Source organism: Sinocyclocheilus anshuiensis, unplaced genomic scaffold, assembly GCF_001515605.1.
Source record: "Sinocyclocheilus anshuiensis isolate Anshui unplaced genomic scaffold, SAMN03320099.WGS_v1.1 scaffold804, whole genome shotgun sequence".
Lineage (NCBI taxonomy): Eukaryota > Metazoa > Chordata > Actinopteri > Cypriniformes > Cyprinidae > Sinocyclocheilus > Sinocyclocheilus anshuiensis.
In genome coordinates, this window is record NW_015557098.1 from 492,122 (window position 1) to 517,883 (window position 25,762).

Here is a 25,762-nt window from a genome sequence, read left to right on the forward strand (position 1 = left end):
CTCCCACTAATTTTTTTTTAATCCCCATAAATCATAAGCAGTGTCTCAGAACAAACCGTTTGCAGAAACTCTACAAAGTGACGCCACATTTTACTGGCCCCGCTCACAACTGTTGACGGACACTGCCCTGTTAGCATAGATCCCGCCCTGAGTGAGCTGCACACCATCCACCAAGTTTATCTTCACGCTAGAGCATTTAAAAGCAACATTCAAGTAAGTAATGTCTTATTAAAGCTACATAAGTTATTCAGTCAAGAGCAGTGAGTGATTTTCTGTTTTTATTTTATTGCTTGGGTCATATAACAGTGTAGACAGCAGTAGGTACTATATATTACGCTGCTGTTACTTAATATATAGATCTACTATAAACATGTGATTTCTTTCCCAGCTGTTTATGTTCACAGACATAACCGACTGTGTTTATGTAATTTACGTGTGTGTTTGACAAACTTATGTGTATTTGTCAGTTTAAGCGCTATAAGACATGAAAGAGAACTTAGTTTAGTACTCACATTCTGTGTGACAGCCGCTTTCTGTGCGCATGCTTCGGATGTGTGCGCTCAGAAAACCCTTTATCAGAAGTTTGCACTGATATGGCTTTAAAACGCATGCAAATACACTTTCGGCACGATACACATGATAATCTAAACCAAACAGATGTTATCCGAGGCACAAGCTGTAAAGGCTCAGCCCTATTCTGGAAAGGGGGAGCTGGAACTTCACAGACACATTCTGGGGACAACTGAGACTTGTAAAAAAAGGGCATAATAGGTGCGCTTTAAATGCAACAATTACATTTATTTAATACGTGCTTATTTTATATATTGTACAGTACTACTTTAATACATTATGATTCCTACAACTGTTTTAGCATTTTCGATTGATTATTGGCCAACTAAATCAATTCACGATTTAAAAGTCATATTTTAGGTCAAGATCGATGTAAATGGATTTTGCAATAAGAAACGGTGAATCGTTTCCAAAGAAGAAAATGTTGTCATAATGTAACATTAAAATGCAATAATCCAGCTCTGAAACAATTTTCTATTTTTTGCTGACATCATAAAGGCTGCCTATTTTTTCAACCACAATAATAAGTGCAAACTCTGAAATGAAATGCCGACCTGTCATGATCCAGTGAATTTTCATTGGAAGAAATAAAGTCATGCCCTACATTTTTGTCCTCACTGAATCTGCTGATCACTTGGAAATACACTTACATTTAAAATTAGTCACATTATAGAAGTTAACTGGGTTTTGAAAGTCATTTCATGCTTTAATAACACTTGCATAACTGTATGCATACATATGTGGAGCAGGACTTTGGACCAATGGGGTTTAAGTGTGGGCGGGGCTACCCAACACAAGGGACAATAAACATGTGACCAACACAATACGCAGCTGGTTAGGACATGGTGTTACACCTCCTCCTGAACACTGATCAAAAGACAATGAATTTCTACTGGTTGTGCAACAGTCCGCAAGCTTTTCGGTGCATGATTACTGATTTTAAAACATCTGTACTTGTAAACATCTCACTCACAGAGGTGAAGACTTCGGTGGTCTGCTGGATGGTGGCGATCTTGGTCCACTTCCACTTCTGGAAGAGCTGCACGCGGGTGGGGTTGTGCAATGTGGCTGAGGGGTGCGTGCGGAAGAAGGTGGGGAAACGCTGACGGTTGGAGAGTGCTGGTGAACTGGATCCATAGGATAACTGCAAGCAAATATCAATGGTTCATGAGAAATAAGCACTAGAAATACATTCACACATACCCACAGTACAGACACTGAGACCTTCGAAGGAAAATTAGAAACAAGCTAGTGAAGAAAAATGTGCGATAAAATCACCTGTAGGAAAACCAGTACCCAAGGGACTAAATTATCTCCTGTTAGGTTGATCACAGTTCACTCGGAACAGCTTTATTTAACATCGGGGGATGTAGTGTGTGAGACAAGTGTGCAAAGCTGTGATAAAAAGTTAAAATCCGAAACACAGGTGTAAAATGAAAGAAAAAAAGAGGTTTAAAATTTCCTGTTTTATGTTAATCAAGCAGTCAAATCAGATGACAGCAGAGGGTTTATAAATATTTTGCCAATAACTCAATGTCATTCACAGATGCGGTGAGATGCGGTTGAGTGACAGGTCTGCTGAGGGGGTGGGTTTCAAGGCCAGCAGGGGGATATATAGGTCAAAACTCATATGTGAAGAGAAAAAGCTCTCAACAGATATAAAAATAGAGCAGAGCATGAAAAATAAAGAGACTGATAAAAAAAAAAAAAAGAAAAATGGAAGACGAGGCAGTGGGAGTGCACTTCAAAGACGAGCCAAAAGCAAAATAAAATGACAAATATCTGATCCAAAATGTCTAGAAGCCATTTCACTGATTTTGGGTATTTGAACGAAGTGCCGCATGTTCTGAAATGGGAATGCATTTAGATAGCTCATCGTCACTGTGGTATAACCTTTTCAGTGATTAGACCTGTTGGAGAGTTCAGTTTGTGATGTACAGAATCATACAGAAGCCATAAAAACTAAATGCTGGTGAATATGGGTATGTTCACCTCTTTAGTGTTTTTTTTTTTTATCTGTGTCAAATTATCATGTCAGTTTAGTGTGATTAATTCTAAACACATAATATGTGTTTTTTAAGTATTGTAATTAATTCTGCCCTCTGTTGAGTACATATAATTCATATAAATCCTGTCAGATCGGCCTCTTTACCTCAGAAGGACTGACAAACTCAACTTAATGAATCGCTGTGGATCGTAAGTCAGTGATTGGCTTAAGTTCAATAAAATGAGATTTAAAAAAAAACTACGTTTTCATTTTTCACAATAATGCATTCTTTCAAGAAAAAAAATCTTACTGACCCCAAACGTTTGAATGGTAGTGTACTGTATATGTTTTTAGGTATAATTTTATACATTTATGCATGCATTCACATAATCTCCAAGAGTTCAAATAATGAACAAACACGTATTCTAAATTAAAAGAAACTCTTAAACTGGCATTTCCCAAAACAAACGAAAGTGGGACACACTATAATTAATTTCACTTTCGTTTGTCTTGTGTATTTTCTCTATATCCTTGCAACAAACAATCCTTGTTGAAATCTGTGCATTCACATCCGTTTATACTCATCTTTTGGGATTAAACCTATAACTTTTTGGATCCTTGATATTTAACCGCTAGCCTGAATCACCTCATTTCTACAGTACCTAAATGTACTGTATAAACTATATCAAATCAAATTGCTTTCACTCCCGTCTGAAATTTTTTGTGGATGCCTGAACAATCCAATGTTTGTTGCAGAAAAAGAACATTTTGTCATCACTTTCATAAACCTTGAGTTTTTCCTCTCATCTGTGAACATTCAAAGCGAATGAGATCTGATGAAGAGGAGAACTCACCACTATGAGGTTCCACATGCGCGCAGCTTCGGCCACCAGTGTGGACACAGAGCTGCAACCTGGCATCAGGAGGATCTTTATGGGCTCCGTGTACAGCAGGTCATACAGCAGCTTTGTGGCCTCACCGGGATCACACTGAAAGCAGAGAGAAAAACACTTAAATACATAATCTATATTCAGATTTGAAGCACAGCTGTCACTATTCATGAGGCATCCTGTCACTCCATGCTCAAAACTGCACACCTCGACAAAAAAATAAATAAAAAATTCACTGTATTTGCTGCTACAGTATATGGAAAGAGACTTCATTTCATACTGAATCACTTAAGTAGAGATAAATCTGCATGGAAAAGCAGAACAAAAAGGAGCAGACACAGATAAAGCAATAAATACATACTGTACAGAAAATAGCCTCCAAGGACACATGCATTTGCTCACACAGACCAAAAAAAAACTGTTTGATTGCTAAACGTGGATTCTCATCAGTCTTTAACCCAACGTTGACAATCAGCACACCCCCCATTTGTCTTAAAATTACTGTCAATGAAAAATCAATATCTCATTTAAATGATAAAAGTAGGTTAAAGCCACAATTGATCATGTGTTGAGAGCAAACCGAGTTGCAGCCAGTGGCCTTGAGCACAGCCAGCATTTCTAAAGCTGGGCTTTTGTTGTTTTGGGAACAAAGAAAAGCTTAAACAGGAGCAAAAGCTAAAAAGAATAAAAACAAACATGAGTTTAACATGATTCATGGCTTGATTGGTGCAATCACGTAAATTCAATTGGCAGAACCCTGTGGCGGCTGACTGCTCCTTACTTATTGGAGTCTAATCTTGCTTCCTTACCCCGACACATCTCTATTTCTGTCTCTCCCGATGCTTTTAATTTCTTCTAAACATCCTGCTAAATTACTCCAATTGCAACAACAGAAGCATTTTAGCGTAAAACTGCTTTTCTTTTCAGAATGACAATGATTTCCTATGAAAAGCATGTGTAACGAATCAGTCCACTGGAGGCGAGCGTAGTGAGAACCCAAGTGCAGTTTTATTTACGGTGAAATCCAAAATCCAAACATAACCCAAACAAGATACACAGACTTGACGAGGCATGAACAGACTTGACATTAACAGACTTGACTCACCGACAGCGGGTTACAACATCAATACACGACAAGAGACAATGGTAACATGAGGGCTACTTATACCAAACACTAGCAGCCCACACGCTCAAAATGGCGACCGCCATTACAGTAAGGGCGGCAGAGTGTGGCATGACCTCTAAGGTGGCGGGGCTTGAGACCGCTGACGTCACTGGGATGCCTGCAGCTCGCACCGACATCAGAGGTGGGTCCATCACACTAGCAATCAAACCTTTCAGTCTTGGCCCAAGCCAGGCGTGGCGGCCATCTTGGCCCGGGGACCCAGGCTTAACGTGAGCAGACTCTGAAATGGCAGCAATGTCGTGACGAGACTCTGGAAGATCAGTTGAGACGTGATGAGACTCTAGAAGGGCGGCCATTTTGTGAAGAGACTCTTGTGTGGCGGCCATCTTGCAATGAAGCTCTTCAATGGCGGCCATATTGTGAAGAATCTCCTGAGTAACCAGCATGATGTGAGCAGGCTCTGGCTTGGCAGGTGTGACGTGAGCAGGCCCTTCAATATAACATTCCAGTGACCAACAAATAGTTACCCCTGGCAAACTTGAACGAAGGGGTTCATCGACACCAAAAAGAAAAATTTCTTTGAGGGTCACGTCATTAAAATCCACCTGGTGACAAAGTCCACAAAAGTCCTCCACGTAATCCTCTATGGCCCGGTTTCCTTGACGAAGGCAGAGGAGGCGTGAAACTGCTGGGTTCATTGTGGGGCTCGTGTATTCTTTAACGAATCAGTCCACTGAAGGCGAGCGTAGTGAAGAACCCAAGTGCAGTTTATTAAATCCAAACATAATCCAAACAAGATACACAGACTTGACGAGGCATACACAGACTTGACTTGACATTAACAGACTTGACGTGGCATGAACAGACTTGACTCACCGACAGCGGGTTACAACATCAATACACGACAAGAGACAATGGTAACATGAGGGCTACTTATACCAAACACTAAGGTTCACATGACAAGAATCAACCAATGGGAAACAAGACACATGACTAAGACAACCAATCAGACCATGACACAATGAACAGAGGAACCAATGGCATGAATACATGAGGGCAAGGGAAGCATGACACAAACAGCAGGAAACAATTACAAAATAAAAGACATGGAAAACATGAAAATGACAAAACCCAAACACCACATTACAACTGTTCATAATAGATTTATAAACAGGTAAGATTTCAAAACATTAATCTCAATTCAATATTTCATATCCCCGTGTTTATATATTATTATAGGTAAACAAAAAAAAATCTGTGTAATAAGTTAACTATGAATATACAATACATTATCTAAAAGACATGGAAAACATGAACATGACAAAACCCAAACACCACATTACAGCATGAAATTAATGTGACACTCCACACAGTTATGTGAGAGAGTTTCATCAGCTGTCTCTATTGTGGACACATGCATTCACATTCTTTTTAATAAAGTAAATAAAATGAGCATGATTGTACATAATGTTTTCAGGCATGTCCTCCAGAGTCCTGAGCAGACTCTCTCCAGACTCCCTGGGGGTCGTCAGCAGAATCGTATCCCCAGAACGGAGACTTTGTTTGGGCTTTAAATCTCCTCCCTGCTCTGACTTTCCAATCCTGAGGGAAGCCATGCGTGAGCCTCGCTCTTTTAAAGCACCTGGGTTCCACCAAATCAAAACAACTGCAAAAACTGAATTCTAATTTTTCTGAAAAAAAAAAAAAAAAAAAAAAAGATTATCCTGAAGATAGGAGGAACATTTCCTTATTTAACGATAGATTTGACTGATCATATAAGGTTCTAACTACACAGAAAACAAAACACATTTATTTAATTAAAATACAAATTGTTACTACAAAACTATTTTGTGATCTTTAAATTATACTAATATAATTTCTCATCTAATTAGCATTAATACACATTAATCAAAAGTGGCAGTAAAGACTTTTATAATGTTACAAAAGATTTCTATTTCAAATAAATGCTGTTCTTTTAAACTTTCTATTCATCCAAGAATCCTGAAAAATGTATCAGTTCCTGCTAAAATATGAAGCAGCACAACAGTTTTCAACATTGATAATAATCAGAAATGTTTCTTGAACAGCAAATCAGCACATTAGAATGATTTCTGATGGATCACTGTGACACTGAAGACTGGAGTAATGATGCTGAAAATTCAGCTTTAAATTGCAGAAATAAATTAAATTTTATAATATATTCAAATAGAAAACAGCCATTTTAAATTGTAATAATATTTAACAAATTATAATAAATGCAGTCTTAGTAAGCAGAAGAGACTTATGAATATCTTACGATAGTGTATAATTATTAATTAACATTATCCAAACATCCAATTAGTGAGTGAGTGAAATGTTAACTGCTCTGGTGGATTCAGCAGATTCAGTTCAGTAGACTGATGCAAACTTGTATCTGATTTCATTAGTCTTTTTGACCGATTCATAAAAAGAAGTGAATTATAATATTCGGTATGTTTATTTCTGCATGCAGTCACAGTGAAGACAACACAATAGAAAGACAGTTTCCCAGTGAGCTAAAACAATTTTCTTTGCCATGGTGCTGTAGAATAGAAGTGCAGCAAATACTAGTATAATAGCATATAGGGACTAGGGATGCTTTACCTAATTCACTAAATATGAATAAAGCTTAACAAATTAAAACATTTTGTCTCTGATTTTGTACACTCATTCTTGTGAGCTGGAGGACAAGAAAGGATTGAAAAACTAGTTTAATGACACACTCTTTAGGAAACTTAATTGCCTAATTAAAAGCACATAAAATGATCAGGATACTTACAATATTTGCATAAAATTAAACAATATAGCATTCCTGCAGCTTACAACAGCAGCACAAAGTCATGGGTTTGATTCCTAGGGAATGCATGAACCAATAAAATGTGTACTTTGAATCCAATGCATGTTACTATGAGTAACATGTAATGCCAGTAATGTCCACCCTATTTCACACTAGTGTTACTTTCGTTAACAAAAACCATGATACATGATCAAAAAAAATTGATTGACAACCTTTTTCCATGAATGAGATGACACCAACATCATTAAACATTAACTGTAATTATCTCAGCATGCAATATCATTGAAGAACAAAGTCGAAGTAAAATATAGATTAAAAATTAAAAACTCTCTATATACAAAATCTCTTTATATTTTCTTCAACATAAAAGAGAAGAAAAAATTTTGACCTCTGCGAGTTTTCATGCTTGAGGTTGCCAGATGTCAAGAACTGAAATCCCCCCATCAGAGCTTTTCTCCAAAAAGGACACATTTTCTGGCCAGCGTTTACTTTCAATCTAGCAACCATGCGCATGGTCTCTCTACACTGTGGAAAAAGTGATGAATTGTGATGAACTGAAATCCTTGACAAAATGTTGGAGTTGGTGATATCCATCGTGATAATCTGCTCAACCTTGGTGCCACAATATAAAGTCTTTTTTGTTGTTGTTGTTGTTTTAATAGGAAAACAAGAATATCTTTTGGAATTATTGAAATTAATATTAGGATTTTCAGTGTTTTTGGTTTTTGAGAGAAGCTTCTGAGTTTTACTAGTTTTCATAATGTAGAGATTGTGTTCATTTATATGATAATTTAATAAATCAGGAAACTAGATGAGGTCAAATAAACCATGTGTATGAGTCAACATTCTCTTTATTTGTGCTTATAGGTGAAAGTGCAGTATTTATGATGAAATTTCTCAAATGACAACAATCATGATCAGTAATCACAATCATAATTTTGAGCAAAATAATTGTGATTATCAGTTTAAGCATTATGCAGCATGACTAAAATTAAACATTTTCATTGACTAAAACTAGAAGTAAAATTCCCAGACTTTTAGTCAACTAAAACTTGTCTAAACAAAAACAGAATAGGCTGACAAAATATGTGACCCTGGACCAGTCGTATACATAGCTGAATAAATAAGCTTTGCATTGATGTATGGTTTGTTAGGACAGGACAATATTTGGCCGAGACACAACTATTTGAAAATCTGGAATCTGAGGGTGCAAAAAACTCTAAATATTGAGAAAATCGCCTTTAAAGTTGTCCAAATGAAGTTCTTAGCAATGCATATTACTAATCAAAAATTAAGTTTTAATATATTTACAGTAGGAAATTTACAAAATATCTTTATGGAACATGATCTTTACTTAATATCCTAATGATTTTTGGCATAAAAGAAAAATCAATAATTTTTATTGCTACAAATTGCTACTAATATACCCCAGCGACTTAAGACTGGTTTTGTGCTCCAGGGTCACATATGATAAAAACTAAAAAGGGCATTTGAGACAGGCCCAAACTAAATTAAAAAACAACTGACAAAATGAACACTATGGCCCCTTTTCACAGATTATGTGTTTTTTTTTCTTCTTTCTTTTACTATTGGAGTAAACGGGAATGTAAAAATATATTTGTTTTAGTTTCTGTTCACTTCTCTACAGGTCCAGTCCATACTAATAAGCATGCCCCCCTCGTACCATCCCCGTCACCCTGCGGAGAGCACCGTCCTCCGCTCCAATCAAGAACGGCCCAGAACTACACTGGGCGCAGGTTTAATGAGACTGTTCTTTGTGTGGCTCAGGAGGGAACATCTGGGTCTGAATACCTAAAACCCAACTCAGATGAAATGTTCCAGTTCGCCTTATACCTCCTGATGACACAGCGCTTTCCTGCTCTCTAAATGTAGCTGTCCGTGGTGCTGAATCCTAATCAGACGCGGCTCTCTGCATGAGAGTGTTTCTGTGTGCATGTATTCATTCGGATCCGCAGGGGTCCCGATTACATCCACCTACCGCTGGGGATCAGAAACGATGCTCTCAATATGTCCGAGTGCAGACGGAAGAACAGGATTTCATACGTCTATAGTCTCACACCAGCCGCCTAATTTCTCCCATTTATCCATCTGCCTCTGTTTATGCAATAATCATAAATGGCTGTGCTTTTTTCTCTCTTTTGTCAGAGCAATTTGTGGCCTTATGTGTTTGTTTGAACAGCAGTGGTCTTGGTAACTGTTGTCATGCCAACCTCCACCCCCAGTCTTTCCTCCTTCTCCTGTATCTTTGAAGCAGGGGTTCCAATGCAGACTCGGTCCGACCAATCATGGAGAAGCTTTTAGCAACACTGAACAGTCACAGGGAATTAACTGTTTGCACTCTGCATGTATCTGTATGCGTTTTCTGTCTAAAACTCTGGCTTGCACTCTGCATATGTGTGTGCGAGAGGCAGTATGCATTGGCATCTCTTGTGCGGGGGAGGAGGGACGCAGGTGGGAAAGATGGAGAGAAGTAGAGGGAGAGCGAAGCAAATGGAAAGATACGAACAGGGAAAGCGGAAGGTATATTGGGCTGCTATGAATAGATTTTTGCCAGCAAACCTCAGGTGACAGCATAACTAATATGATGGTGTCAAAACATTCCTCTGTGCAGCTTTAATGAAGTCACACTGAATCAAGTACAAATTCCCATTTAAAGAACATTATGTTCATTAGGATCCACCAAACCCTTAATAGCATACTACAGCTGACCTAATCTGCTGTAGTAAAATGTAAATTTGCTCAGAAATCTCCTGTGAACACAAATCTTCAGCAAACCACTGATAATGACACGCCACACTGTTTGAATAAATAACATCAACAGCAAGTAAACACTCTTATGGAATGACTAGTTCGGTGCACACTCAATTGCATGCTATCAAACAGTTCACATAATGGAAAGTAATTAAAGAGGCTCACATGCAGTGCTCACTTACCATACTGTCATAGTAGATTAATTCAAGCTCATAATCCGGAAGAATATCCGTTCTCTTGTTCACCAGATCCAGGGCCATTTGGGCAGCAGGGAGACAAGCTTGGCCACCCGGCCATCCGCCGCTCATCGGGAACAGGGCTCCGATGTAGAGTTTCTTCTTGCCTAGAACCGGGCAGGACCAGGAGAACAGTATAGTAAGGGTGGCCAAAACAAAGTAGGAAGTTGATACCAAGTGCCGTCCTCTGCTGTGATGCTGCCAGGATAGTTTGGCCATAGTGGGCATGAGTGTGTGCCAACACAGTTTATGTTCTTGATGTTGTTTTACATGAAAGGCAAAGCTGGAGGTTTTTGACAAGAATTTTACTTTCATTAAAAAATATATATATATTGGACAGTGTAAATTTCAGTCTCCTTCAATGCTGAAATTATTCATTCAAAATCTCACGTGAATGTTGCACTGTCAATTACCCCGAACTCCTATAGATATTTAATATACCTTTAGATGCACTAAAATACACTTTTACATTTTCAACTTGGATGCGTTTAAGACAAAAACATAAACACAACATCGATGACGATTCAAAGGCATGTGGTTTTGATTCTTTTCTAATTAACGTAATAAATCTGCGGAGAGGAAATTAAAACTAAAACTATCAGCGTCGCGTTAACAAGGTCCGCATATTGAACTATTGCGCACGCTAGCGAGTGTTTACATGAACGCTTATAAAATGTACTGTTTCAAAGGTTCACCAAAGTTTTAAATAGCCGACATTAATGCAATTGACATTAAAAGTTAATGTGACGTTACAAACAGTCTAAAGGTGCGGTTTAAAATTTAACAGAGTACATTTACGCAAAATAACGTTAACGAGCGGAAGCGCTAAAACAATAACAATCTGTCGTAGTCTCAAGAGTTTTTCGTGCTGAAGTCTTATACTCACGCTTCTCCCGAACCCGGAACGAATAGAGCACAGAAATGAACGTTACATGTTTGTTTATGGAAAGCGCCGCGTTACAGACGATCCGCTGGAATCTGTGCGCATCTTTACACGATGCGAGACGGTGAATTCGGAGTGAAACCTGATTAGCGCGATATATCTTTGTGGCTGATCGGTATAAAATCCAGTACGGAATCAAAAGAAACGATAAACGAAGTCACGGCAGTAAGTGAGTGTGTTGTGTTCCTTGGATGCAGCAGGAGACTGAGAGAGAGAGAGAGAATGTGCTGGTTTATAGAGAGAGACAGCGAGCGCGCGCGCGAGAGAGAGAATGTGTATGTATGTGCGTGTGAGAGAGAGAAACCGTGAGAGAAAGAGAGCTAGAAAGGTGTGTGTGTGTGTGTGAGAGAGAGAGAGAGAGAGTCATAGATGTGTGGGGCTCATTTTCCTTCTCCGTTTCACAGAGCACTTTGAATTTGCAATCCCTTAACACAACCACTCTGGTTTATTACCCACCCGTCTCCCCACCTCCCCGCCAACTACACCCAAACCATCGCATCCACATTTTTCTTTCTCTCACAGTCTGTTCCTCAGAACCTAATTACAAACGCATTTTAATTTAATCAAGGTGGGCCATGATAGTACCCTATATTTAATAACGTCTTCCTTCCTGCAATTGCATCCTTACATTTTCAGTCACAGTTTAGTCTGATTTCATGTCACTCACTTTTTGTTGTTGTTTTCCAATCAATATAAGGATTGAATGTATCCTGAACCATTCTAGACAGAACCTGCTATACACTACATTATGAATCACACGCTTCGTTCCTCTCTAACACACACCTTCATCTCCACTGCACCATCTATTTCCAAACTCCCAGCCACCGCTCACACTAATCCTGCACCTTGCAGCAGATACATTGTGGTATAAACAGGATCCATAGAGGACTGACTACATGTGCTCGACTGTAGTCTTCAATAATGTACCTCCAAACTGATGGGCTGACACCGATCCTTCGCTTCCTCTAACTCTCTTCCTCACCTCCCCCCGAACCCAATGTTTTTCCTCCGAGCTGAGTGCTATTTTTCTACACGTTCAGTGGTTTCGGTAACACATTCGCCCTCTCACTAATCCTGAGAGTTGATGAGAATCGCTGCAGCGATCTATCTGTTTTCTCCTGCTCCGTTTATTCCCAGCACACTCTTGACTGATCTTGCAACTTCTCTTTCTGCAAAAGCAGTGCAAGCCTGGATACATCACATCGATACTCAAAGTTAGGGGTGACATGGGCCATGATCAAGCAGACTTTGAAATGAATAATGAAACTCCAGACAGAAACACGAGGTATCGCTTTCACTAGATGTCTTGGGAAATTCAGATTGTTACACCAATATATTTTCACTCACATTCTAGCACAAAGCTGATTAGCGATTCTAGAATCTACATGTTTTAAAACAACGAGTCATTTTTGTTGTTGTTGTTGTTGTTGTTGTTGTTAGGGAAGCACTTTAGGCTCAATGGAGATGCAATAGCTGCAGAGGTTTCAGGCCACATTTCTGTTTCTCTCGCACATAAACTGTTTCGATTTTCACATTCTCTCCTACATTAAAACCCACAGGCACTGGTTATATATCAGAGAACTGGTATTAGCTTAGCAGCTGCTGCAAGTGCCCTGGGGTTGTGCCACAGATGAAATACACCCCTGCATGTGTGGCGCATGCAGAGTGGCGATTAGCCTCCAGGGTGGTTCTAGCGCTCTAGAATCGTTTACCAAAAAGCCTATACATTCTAAAAGAAACCTCAGAACTTCGTGAAATTAGGTAAGAATATGCAACATATGATTCTAAACAAGCACAACAACTTTTATGGAGATTGGCCAATAGGTGGCACTATAACAGTTATGAAGGTATAAATTATATATTTCTGTGGTAAATTATTTGACATTGCTAAAATGGTGTTCTCTGAACATCTCTGAAACTTGGTCGAATTTTAGTACTTTTACTGAGATCTAAGGCAAAGGGACTCTTTATGGTCAAATGTGGCAGTGATCAATAAAAAAAATGCACAAAAGTCACAATAACTACTTGTCACTTACTCAAGTGTCTTATGTCATTGGAATCCTTGGATCACACAAAAACACAAACCTCCAATTTAATTTCTATCATTAAAATAATTCCAGCATATTGAATTTTTTGCAAAAACTACTTTTGTGAAATAGTCCTAGGTTTCTCGCCTGATCGCAAACAAACCAGTGCACCAGAAATCTCTACAGACGGAATATAAATAAACAAAAAACTCCGCAATGGTAGAACAAAACATTTGAATTAATCACCGCAATGGTACAACAAAACATTTGAATTAATCGCCGCAATGGTACAACAAAACATTTGAATTAATCGCCGCAATGGTACAACAAAACATTTGAAGTTTACTTAAGACTATAGAGTGAATGAGTTAGCGATAGTCTGGAAACACAGTCCATCAATATGTTGTTAACTCGCTTCTTCTTAAGCCAATTAACACTTTGATGATTCGTTTATCATTTCAATTATTCACAGTTGTTCTTATGAAAGGGATTCTGATCTAATTGGCATCGAGACGGATCAGTGATATTATCTGGAATTTTTATTTTGCTAAAATAGTTAAAATACATAAATATGCCACTGATAAAATGTCTATTATACTACAATTGCTTGCAAAACTTTGTCATTACTTTGTCAGATTACACAGGTATATTTGAATGTGAACTGGTCCATACTAACCAGCAAAAGCTTGACCTCTTGTTTGGTAATAGTACTGTATGATACAATGCGACTCACTTGACTTGACCTTGCTTTCCACCGCAATAACTGAGCTGGTGATGCCAGATGACAGTTAATAAACTAAATAATATTAGGGCTGTGTATTGATCAAATAAGTAATCAAACATGGCTGTCAAATATCTAATTGCAAAAATTGCAGCATTCCTTTAAAGGGGACATTGGATGCAAAATTCACTTTTACATGGTGTTTGCAAATAAACGTGTCTTAGCAGTATGTGGACACAACCACTCCACAATGATAAAAATATATTCACCCCTTTTTTTAATCCCCCCAAAAACCTAAACAGTTTCAATTATCAAGCCGTTTTGATTTTCTGAGCAGTATGATGTCATAATGCTCAGGCCCCGCCCACGGCCACTGATGGACTGTCCCGTATTAGCATATTTCTGCCCTCAGGCAGTTGTACACTGTCCACTATTTTCTCCATGCTCGAGCAGCTGTAGCGACAACAGTCTCGTAAGCAATGCAGGTGTTTTGAGGTTGGATGTAAAAGTGAACATAAGAGGATGCAGTGGATTAGTTTTTCATGGTAATGCGCCAAAAAAAATAGAAGAGAGGTTTGGGGTGAGCAGTATCACATTATCATTTAAAGAGACATGCGCCGAAACGGGTCGCTGTGAGCAGAGCTGTTTTTGACAAGGTAAAAAGGGTATTGTTTTAAACGACACTGAGGAATTTTAACCAAAGTATGTTGCAGACATTTCATGCAGACCCTAAAGAATCATACCAACTTGTGGAAAATGGGCATCTGATTTCCCCTTGAATGTATTTCAATTGAATCCAACGTTTCTATTTAAAACTGGTTTTATTTTAAAAGACTTCTAAGAGAAAACCTGAATTGAAGTGCACGATTCATATCGATAAATTTTACAGTATCTTTATGAACAGTAATCTATTGGGTTTCATTTGTGTTTGAAGACGAACAAATGTTTTAATGGTTTGGAACATCGTTATGATTCACTAAAAAGAACTGGTTAATTAGAGTCATCGGAATACACTGATCGTGCTGCATGTTTTTGATTAATAACTGGCTGTTAAGAGTCATTCGTTCAGGAATTGTATTACACTGGTTTATGTTGTACCTAATGGTTTTTGAACGTCGTGATGGTGAATAAATGATGACAAAATTTTCACTAAAACCTTGAGGATGTTTTCAAAAGTCCAGAACCCAGTCAGTGATTTTGCTGTACAGACCAGTAATCAAAATTAAAATATCATAGTTCAAAATGAAGAGAAATTACCACAATTTTTGTCATTTCTGTCAGGACCACTATCGTCAAAGATGATTGACAATTAGCATACAGTTTGGATTTGGTATGGTTCTGTTCTGGGCAAGAACTCCCTGCGCATCCATGGAGCCTAGCATGGATAAGAGCAGGGAGAGCAGCGATAACCCCCTAGGGTAAACAGAACAGAACCAACATAAATGCACTGCAGATATCATTAATGTTCAATAATTTAATGTATACATTTTAGAAATTAGTCTGATTCAAAGGGGAATCAGAAGGCCGAATCCTGACTGGACGAGAGGAGGAGCTGGGGATGGAGGTGGGTAATTTGCTATTGAGCCAACACTAATGCTGCTGATAATACTGAAGGACCTTATATATGGATGCTGTGATAGGCATCGTATCCTATAGGTAGACATGGATAAGCTGATGTGACCTGCCAGAACAGAACTATGCTTGATTTCTGTCAGGACCACTATTGTCAAAGATGATTGACCATTAGCATACAGTTTGGATTGGCGGTATGTTTCTGTTCTGGGCAAGAACTCCCTGCGCATCCATGCAGCCTAGCATGGATAAGAGCTGGGAAAGCAGCGATAACCCCACAAAACAAAACCATATTCTGATATCCCCCAACAAACTGACAGCGAAAATCTCAATGCCTTAAGTAACAACCACATTGACCTTACCCAATGACCCAACAAGTATGTTGCCAAAACCCGCATAAGCCATAGCAACAAGCATGTTGCCCTTAACCAGATGACCTAATGAGTATGTTGCCAATACCTGAAAAGCTTCAGCAACAACATGTTCTCAATAACAACCAGATAGCCTTTAGACAAGCATGTTCCAACAGAAACCAGATAGCCTTAAGAACAAGCATGTTCCCAATGATAACCAGATAGCTCTGGAACAAGCATGTTCCAATACATCTAGGTTGAACAAACATGTCCAATATTCAAACAGAATCAACACTGAACCGACCTCACCGAACAACGCCGCTTACCATTTTCTCGCCGGAGCTGCGACACAGCAGAAATTATTCCGCCAGCACCATGATCATTATTTCCTGTATTCCTTTCCACTATTTCCCCAAATCTGTGCTGTATACTGCTATATAAATAAAGGCGACCAGATTTGATAGGTTAAAGCACAGCATGTTGCAGCAACAAGCATTTTGGCAATGACAACAGATAATAACACACATTGCCAATATGATCGCATAAGCTTAGCAGAAGAATTTCACTGAAAACGACTAAATAAGCCTAAGCAACATGGATAGTCTTAGCAACAAGCATGTTGCCAATAACCTGAGAGCCTTAAATAGGAACTTAGCTCAGCTTGTGAAGACATTCAGACATGAATGGAGAGTGAAACATAGCCAGCTGTGACGTGGAGGCTTGATCTCTTGATATCCTTCTTCATGCAGGGAGTGCAGATGCCATCTGAACTTGTTCTTGAGTCAGTCACATTAGTATAACTCATGGAGTCCATGACAATAATGCAGCGATGTGAGAAGCAATGCTAACTCAGTCACTTCCACATCAGGCAGCTTATGATCAATGCAGCGAATTCACATGTTCAAGTTCACAAACTTGAATTAATCTGAGGTTAAGTCCAAGAGGAGAATGAATTTCTCTCGCTAAATTCCCGATTGCACAATTCCTAGTGATATGATGGGGTTTTGCTATTTAATTAGCTATTGAGTCAACACGAAAGCTGCTGATAATACTGAAGGACCTTATATATGGATGCTGTGATAGGCATCGTATCCTATAGGTAGACATGGATAAGCTGATGTGACCTGCCAGAACAGAACTATGCTTGATTTCTGTCAGGACCACTATTGTCAAAGATGATTGACCATTAGCATACAGTTTGGATTGGCAGTATGGTTCTGTTCTGGGCAAGAACTCCCTGCGCATCCATGCAGCCTAGCATGGATAAGAGCTGGGAAAGCAGCGATAACCCCACAAAACAAAACCATATTCTGATATCCCCCAACAAACTGACAGCGAAAATCTCAATGCCTTAAGTAACAACCACATTGACCTTACCCAATGACCCAACAAGTATGTTGCCAAAACCCGCATAAGCCATAGCAACAAGCATGTTGCCCTTAACCAGATGACCTAATGAGTATGTTGCCAATACCTGAAAAGCTTCAGCAACAACATGTTCTCAATAACAACCAGATAGCCTTTAGACAAGCATGTTCCAACAGAAACCAGATAGCCTTAAGAACAAGCATGTTCCCAATGATAACCAGATAGCTCTGGAACAAGCATGTTCCAATACATCTAGGTTGAACAAACATGTCCAATATTCAAACAGAATCAACACTGAACCGACCTCACCGAACAACGCCGCTTACCATTTTCTCGCCGGAGCTGCGACACAGCAGAAATTATTCCGCCAGCACCATGATCATTATTTCCTGTATTCCTTTCCACTATTTCCCCAAATCTGTGCTGTATACTGCTATATAAATAAAGGCGACCAGATTTGATAGGTTAAAGCACAGCATGTTGCAGCAACAAGCATTTTGGCAATGACAACAGATAATAACACACATTGCCAATATGATCGCATAAGCTTAGCAGAAGAATTTCACTGAAAACGACTAAATAAGCCTAAGCAACATGGATAGTCTTAGCAACAAGCATGTTGCCAATAACCTGAGAGCCTTAAATAGGAACTTAGCTCAGCTTGTGAAGACATTCAGACATGAATGGAGAGTGAAACATAGCCAGCTGTGACGTGGAGGCTTGATCTCTTGATATCCTTCTTCATGCAGGGAGTGCAGATGCCATCTGAACTTGTTCTTGAGTCAGTCACATTAGTATAACTCATGGAGTCCATGACAATAATGCAGCGATGTGAGAAGCAATGCTAACTCAGTCACTTCCACATCAGGCAGCTTATGATCAATGCAGCGAATTCACATGTTCAAGTTCACAAACTTGAATTAATCTGAGGTTAAGTCCAAGAGGAGAATGAATTTCTCTCGCTAAATTCCCGATTGCACAATTCCTAGTGATATGATGGGGTTTTGCTATTTAATTAGCTATTGAGTCAACACGAAAGCTGCTGATAATACTGAAGGACCTTATATATGGATGCTGTGATAGGCGTCGTATCCCTGTAGGTAGACGTGGATCAGCTGAGAGTCAGCTGTGTTCAGTATACAGTATATACTGTACAGTAAGCACCATACTTGTATTCCATCTCTGTCAAAATCTGAGAGATAAATATTCTCTTTTACTGTCCTTCTATTGCTGTGTCTTTCTGTGCATTTGCATTAAGAGGACTGAGTAGCATGTCCCGGGCTGCTTGGAGTAGGATCACGACACAGCAGACTGGATGTCACCAGAATTAGTATGGATATCCGCACATGCTTTTTGAGAAGAATGTCAAGGTTGAAGGCAACTGGGGGAATATGAGGCAAAACTGCCTCTCGAGAGAAATCTCGCCGCTGTCATGCACAGCCCCGCAAAGCTGTAGCACGTGGAGGTCAGCAGCTCTACCCCACACTCCCTCTGCATACACAAAGAGCTGGCAGCAGGCTACCAATGTCCCTGTGGGCCACCTTTCACTGTCTCTGCCAGTAATTCAGACACCTGATGCACTCCATAGCTGCCTTAATGGGACCAATTAAATCACTTTCTTCAGATCTACAGGCATGGATCATTTTAAGATACAGCCATATCCACATTGTCTACTGGTTAGTGGCCAGTCAAATGAGATTGATGTTAAGATAACTGCACAATTCGACATCTAATCCGAGTTTAAATGGACCTGCAGCCAGATATCCTGTGTTTGATTGGCTCACACTCACAGTTGGAGGAATGATCTAAATCTCTTTCATTGTGTTCCTGTTCTCTGAACCTTAAAAATACAGATGGGAATTGCAATGAATTATATGTTTCTGGTTCCACTTCTGGTTCCTAAATGGTTCCATTAATGACTTGTTTAATACTTTTAATGAATAATAATTTGGGGGAAGAAGTGATGTCTTCTTAAAGGCAAAGAATAAATGCAATCCAATAACTGGTTTGCTATATATTGAACAACAACACTAAACAAACAACAAAAAAGTGGTAAAATTTATAATATACTAATGATACAATGCATAATGTTTATTACATTAACAACCAGTCAGTAGCTACAGTCTCTCAGTAAGTTATAAGCTGTATATGATGTGAAGCTGTGTTTGATTCTCTAGACAGAACCAACTCATTAGAGTCATTTGTTCAGAAATCGGACCACGGTTGTGCTTTAGGTTTTAGACTCACTAAAAATAACCAGCTTGTATCAGCCATTCATTCAGGAGTCTGGCAACACTAGTTGAGCCGTATGTTTTAGATTCTCTAAAACCAACCGACTTATAAGATTGATTAGTTTGGGGGCCATTTGTTTGAGACTACACTGTTTATGCTGTATGGTTTTGATTCACCAAAAAGAACCGACTCATAACAGTCATTCGTTCAGGAATCGGACTACACTGATTGTGCTGCATGTTTCTGATTTACTTGAAATAACTGGCTCATAAAAGTTATTAATTTAGGAATTGAACTTTAAGTTGTGTTTTTAATTCACTAAAAAGAACTGACTCATTAAAAACACTAGACAATTAGACTACACCATTTGTGCTGTATGCTTATGAATCAATAAAAAGAACCTGCTCACTTGTTCAGGAATCAGACTACATTGACTCTCATGAGCCAGTTCATTTTAGTGAATGCAAAACCCAAAGCACAGGAGTTGTACAACGCTGGTTGAGCTGTATGTTGTAGATTCATTAAAACAACCTGACTTATTGGTGCCATTTATTCAATAGTTGGACGACACTGATTTTGCTGTATGGATTTGATTCACTAAAACAAAACCAGCTCATGAGAGTCTTTCATTTTTTATAATCAGACTACCGATTCTCGACACCCAACTGCATGGTTGCAATAACATCCATGTGTGTTCATTCCAGGTGCTGTTGTTGGAGAATGTGCTCATTATGGGATAGGCTACAGCTAACCAAACACACATGCATTACAGAATACATCTGTACAAGATTGTTTATTATTATCTTGCCCACAAAACACCTAAAATCAACTGTCAGGGTATATTTGGTCATTAAATTGTGGGAAAATGTCAGAACATACCGAGAGGTTACCGGTACAGAAGCTGATAAATGAGCTCTGCTGTAACCCACCATCAAGACAGATTTTGTCGAAGAAAATGACACCCCATTGACATCATATTCATAAGAAATACTATGATTTTTACGAAGAAAGACATCCTCTGCAAATCAATTCTTTGACCTCCACAGACAAGCGGAAATATGCGAAGTGACAGGTGGTTGCTGGCTAATGATCATGGTTGCGCAAGTCGCCATGCCATGCCACGGCTGCAAGGTCACAGCGGGACACTGTGATTGGCTGTGCTGGTTGCCAGGTCACAGCTGGGCAGCTTGATTGGTTCTTGAGGTTGCCAGGTCACCAAACACATGAAAGCAGGCAGACAGTTGTAAGGCGCCAGTGATATGCATCACGTTTTCTGAAGTGCACAAAGGACGAACAAAAGTGTCTGCTGTTATTTTTCACAAGGCATATTTCAACAACGAAAGAGGTCGACTCAATATACGGTGGAGAATCAAAACCAGACACAAAAAAAATGCCTGACTTTGAGTAAATAAATACCCAATCCCCTACAGATGGTCTGTGGTGCGATCTCAGCATCCAGCCAAAGACTTCCCTCTCATCACCCCAGTAATCCTTTTATTTGCCCGCCAGGGCAGATTTGTCAGATTTGACACCAAATTTCATTTACTGCTAAATGCCAGAGTTCAGAATTGCATCGTCGGCCGTTCCCCAGGCCTCCCAGAAGTAAATGAATCGGAGAATATTAGGAGACAGATCACTCAGCCGTCATGATGACTGAGGAGCCGAGGCACGGTCAAACATGGAGGAAAAAGCACTGCTCGCCACGCTCTTCCATGACAGAGAAGTTTTAATCCATGTCTGTGTTTGTCGCTTTGATAACAAAGCAACAGAAGAATCTATCCGTGGCGGGACTGCGGCACAGTGAGCGAGCCACAACCGCAGCTCCCGGCTGCTCTGCTGAATTGGAGTGTGAAATATGACCAGGCACTGCTTAATAACACACCTGCTGTTTTGAACGTCTGTCCCTCTAAATCCTCCGCTAGCCCACTGATGGTTAACGCTCCTGGCTAAAATGCACCAAAAAGCGGTGTGCTCTAAAGCGTGCGGTTCTTATAAATTACTGTTAAACTCAGTCTGTTCGGTTCATTCAAATGCATACAGTTGCCCTATCAGAGTGTAATTACACAGTTCCATTATTTGCATCTGGAACTTGCTACATAGCGGACAGCAGGTAACGGCAACTTCCGACAACGTCTTTTAAGGCTTGCTGAGAAAATATTCCAGTGCTCCATTGCTGTCAGCTGTCATCGCCATCGCCTTTGTTGCACTGCATGCTGTGCTTGCAGTGGAACTATTTTGCATTCTTTTTCTACACTCACTCTGTAATGAGAGGAATGACAACAAAACTACTTGACATGAATGCCTGCTAGATTAAACTAAGTGGTTTACAGAATTTGGTTGATCTCCGAACTAGGGCTGCATGATAAATCGAAATGGAATCGAGATCGCGATTCGACAGAAGCTGCGATTGTCATGCGTTATCTTTCAGTGAAGCACGGTTCTGTGATCAGCAGTAAATCTCCATTCAAAGGCCAGAGGGCGCTCTCACGCTGAAACTCCAAATACGCCTCGCAGAAGAAACCCAGAAAATGCCTATCGCTGCAGCTGAATAAACAGAAGATTTAACTGTTTTCATTGATTCAACGTGACTAATAAACACACGACTACGGCAATATATGGTTTATCTGAGTTCTTATTATTATAATTTTCATTAAAATAAAGTATATTTATAATGCAATCCTTTATCACTGCTTAAATCCTATGAAATATGTTATTCTGTGTAAGAAGCCACATCATCTCACAGAAGGATTTATTTCAAACACTCGACTGACGAACTGTCTCCAGTAACTGCCTACTTCACCTCCGCCTTTTGGATTTGGCTACATTTACACTGCAAGGCCTAATGCACAATGTCCGTTTACATTCACTTTTGATATTATCGACTAATAAATAATGCCCCATAAAATTGATAAAACCCCACTAAATTGATCTGCAGGCTATAAATTGATATTGGTCCGCCCTGTGTGGTTCAATGCGGTTTTGTCTCCAATAAGGACAGTTTGGCTCCACATAAAGCTCATAGCAAAATAAAAAGACCAAATGGCTATGAGGAAGGTTGATATGTAAATTACGTACTTCAGTACTTCGTGTCAATCATATAGGAACTCCCATTCATTCAGTAACCTGAGCCTGTCATGTTACAGCACTATTCAGATGATACATACAGTCCGGCAAGTACAATTATATTATTTTTAGATATAAATGTATAGCGGTTTACTGCATACTTGTTGCTGACATTGCTTCAACTTAAGAGCTCCCACTCACATTTCTGCCATATGAGCCTTAATTTTACCAAAATTACGAATTATTAAAATTACACATTATAGCACAGTACAACTTGAAAAGGATGACTTTTGGATTAATTCCTGCTTTTAAATTCACAAATGTGGATTTGGGTGGGAATTAAGCTTCCAAACAACCTCAAAAAAAAATAAAAAAAATAAAATAACAGTACGTGATTCAAGTTTTTGCGTGGGTAGCAACAGAAAAGCAGACATTTCCAGTTTGATAAAAACAATAAAATCACTAATCCCTGTAAATGCCGAAATGACCTCAATGAATAGAGCTATAGCTAAGAATTAAAAGAAGAATTCAAACACAGTTACATGTAGGTCAGTGTAACCAGATGTAAGATATACCCTACCATCAAAAGATTTTTTTTAAGAAATACTTTTTAGTACTTTTAAATTGACTGTAAAGACACTTATAATGTTACAAAATATTTCTATTTCAGATAAATGCTGTTCTTTTTAACCTTCTATTCAAAGAATGTAGCTTATATAAAAACATTTATCAGAACAACTGTTTTCTACATTGATAATAAAAGGAAATGTTTCTTGTGCAGCAAATCAGCATATTAGAATGATTTCTGAAGGATCATGTGACACTGAAAAGTAAAGAAATTATGCCTAAGGACATTTTAAAAATATATTTTTTTAAAACAGTTACTTTGAATTGCAATAATATTTCAAAATATTAAAATGTTTACTGTTTTTGATCAAATAAATGCAGCTTTGGTGAGCATAAGAGACTTCTTTGAAAATATAACCAACCAACCCCAAACTTTTAAATGGTAGTGTATATCAGATTTAAAACCACATATGAAGTGGCCCAATCGGATGCCAAAAATTCTGATCTCACAAGTGTTTTTGTCATTGCTGCCATCTCCAAAGTCTCACCTCTGTGGCCATATGCCTATACTTTCACCCTACCTGCCCCTTTATCTCCTTCTTCTCATTTGGCCGGATGTAGTAGCGTTAATGGGATCTGCCATGCTTCAGTTAAAACACACTCAATAATCTCCCTGGCTCTATGGGTAGAGTTGGACCCTCTCTGCTATTCCTGGCTCCGCCATCCCTCATGTTTATGGTCCATCTCTTATGAAGCGCTTGTCATTGGAGCGCTCGTTTCATTGTTCGAGAACCCTTGTGTTTTTGCACCTTCGATGAATAGGCAGAAAGGGAATAATGACTGATGCCGAGATATTTTCAGGGTCTCCAAAGGGAAAGTGAGAATCCGAGGGAGGGAAGACATTGATAAACCATGTAACAAGTTAGATGATTGCATCAGCATCTTCTACCTCGCCAGCGATTGCGGTGGATGCGTGAAGCGTGCGGCGTGTTATGAAGAGGCTTGTAAAGAAACTCCTCTCATTGGTTCTATTAAATACATGCAGCAGGGATAATTGGGAAAGGAAATGCACATAAATAACATTGTAAACCTGCTTACGCCGTGTTTAATGCATTTTTTCTCTTGCGGCCGTGCGATCGGCAGAGTACAACTCATTATTTTCAAATAGCCTTCAGGGGCAGAGAATGCTTGTATTCAAATCAATGGTCACATTATTAAACGTACACAAGAGCTTGACAGGGTAATAGAGAAAGTGTGAGTGGGATACGAAGAGAAGGAAAGAGGAAGGAGGGGGAGAGCCGGCAGCTGAGCTGGTCTGGAGGATTAGGATGCTATGTGGATCATTTCTCTCAAATGCTGACTACAGGTGAGCCACTTAACATAGGCAGTGCCAACGATCAGCTGGCATGATGGAGGTCAACAGAGACGCTGATAAATCACAGAGCTGATTATGCCCGCTTCACCACGCCACTTTCAGGCCACTGCTGCCTTTCCAACACGCAATCTGGGATCATCACTGTCGTTCATGCCGACATGTGGAGGTGAGTGGATCTGGTTTCAGGATTTCTGTGCTACGCTTAACCCTGGGAATTTTTGAACCTCGGGTTAGGGCCACTTTTAACCCTGGGTTAACCGACAATTCACACTAATTCGGTGGTTATAATCGCTTTAACCCTGGTGTACAGTATGAAACAACACTGCTAGTATGTTACTTTAGGGTTCTTTAGTGACAGACAGCCTGTGACAGACTGTGTTTAGATTCGGCAACAAATAGCGCTGTAAATGTTGTCTAGGGATTTAACAGGAATTAAGACAGAACTATAAGTGGGGTCCAAAAGAGACCACTCAAAGTGAAAAATGCTTTTATTCTGCATTTTTCTTTTTCTTTCTTTCTTTTTTTCTTTTTACAAATTCAGCATAACAGTTTGAGTGAAAATGTAATTAATTAAATATTAATTAAAGAATGTCTTAGTGCAGAATCTTAAACATCCTTTTTTGTTATTTTTATTTTATTTTATTGTATTTATTTATTTTAAATTAGTCAAAATCCTAAGCTGTTGTTAATTAACTGGTTTAAATTAAATTCTAATTTCCTGATTTTCAATGTGGATGTTCAAATATTTGGGGTCGGTATGACTTTTTTAATTTTATTTTTTTATGCTTACCAAGACTGCATTTGATCAAGCATTCAGTAAAGCAGTAATATTGTGAAATATTATTACATTTTAAGATATCTGTTTTTTTTGTAATATATTTTCAAATGTAATTTATTCCTGTGAAGCAAAGCTGAATTTTCAGCATCATTACTCCAGTCTTCAGTGTCAAATGTATGCTGATATGTATTCTAATATGTTAATTTGCTGCTCAAAAAACATTTATTATCATTATCAATGATGAAAGGTGTGTTGCATAATATATTTTTTGGAAACCATGATAATTTTTTCAGGATTCTTTATAATATTTTTTATTTTATAATATTTTGTAACATAAATGTACTGTCACTTTCGATCAATTTTGTGT

General features: G+C 38.9%; 1 protein-coding gene across 2 annotated transcripts in view; it reads right to left on the bottom strand.

The window, feature by feature from the left end:
- Positions 1 to 25,762, bottom strand: part of gabbr1b (gamma-aminobutyric acid (GABA) B receptor, 1b) — a 121,819-nt gene that overhangs the window by 46,994 nt on the left and 49,063 nt on the right. For both annotated transcript variants that reach the window (XM_016472365.1, XM_016472364.1), the window contains exons 7-9: positions 10,343 to 10,503; positions 3,412 to 3,546; positions 1,544 to 1,714 (exon numbers count right to left, since the gene is read on the bottom strand). In XM_016472365.1, coding sequence (XP_016327851.1) covers positions 1,544 to 1,714; positions 3,412 to 3,546; positions 10,343 to 10,503 — 467 coding nt within the window. The remainder of the gene's footprint in view (positions 1 to 1,543; positions 1,715 to 3,411; positions 3,547 to 10,342; positions 10,504 to 25,762) is intronic.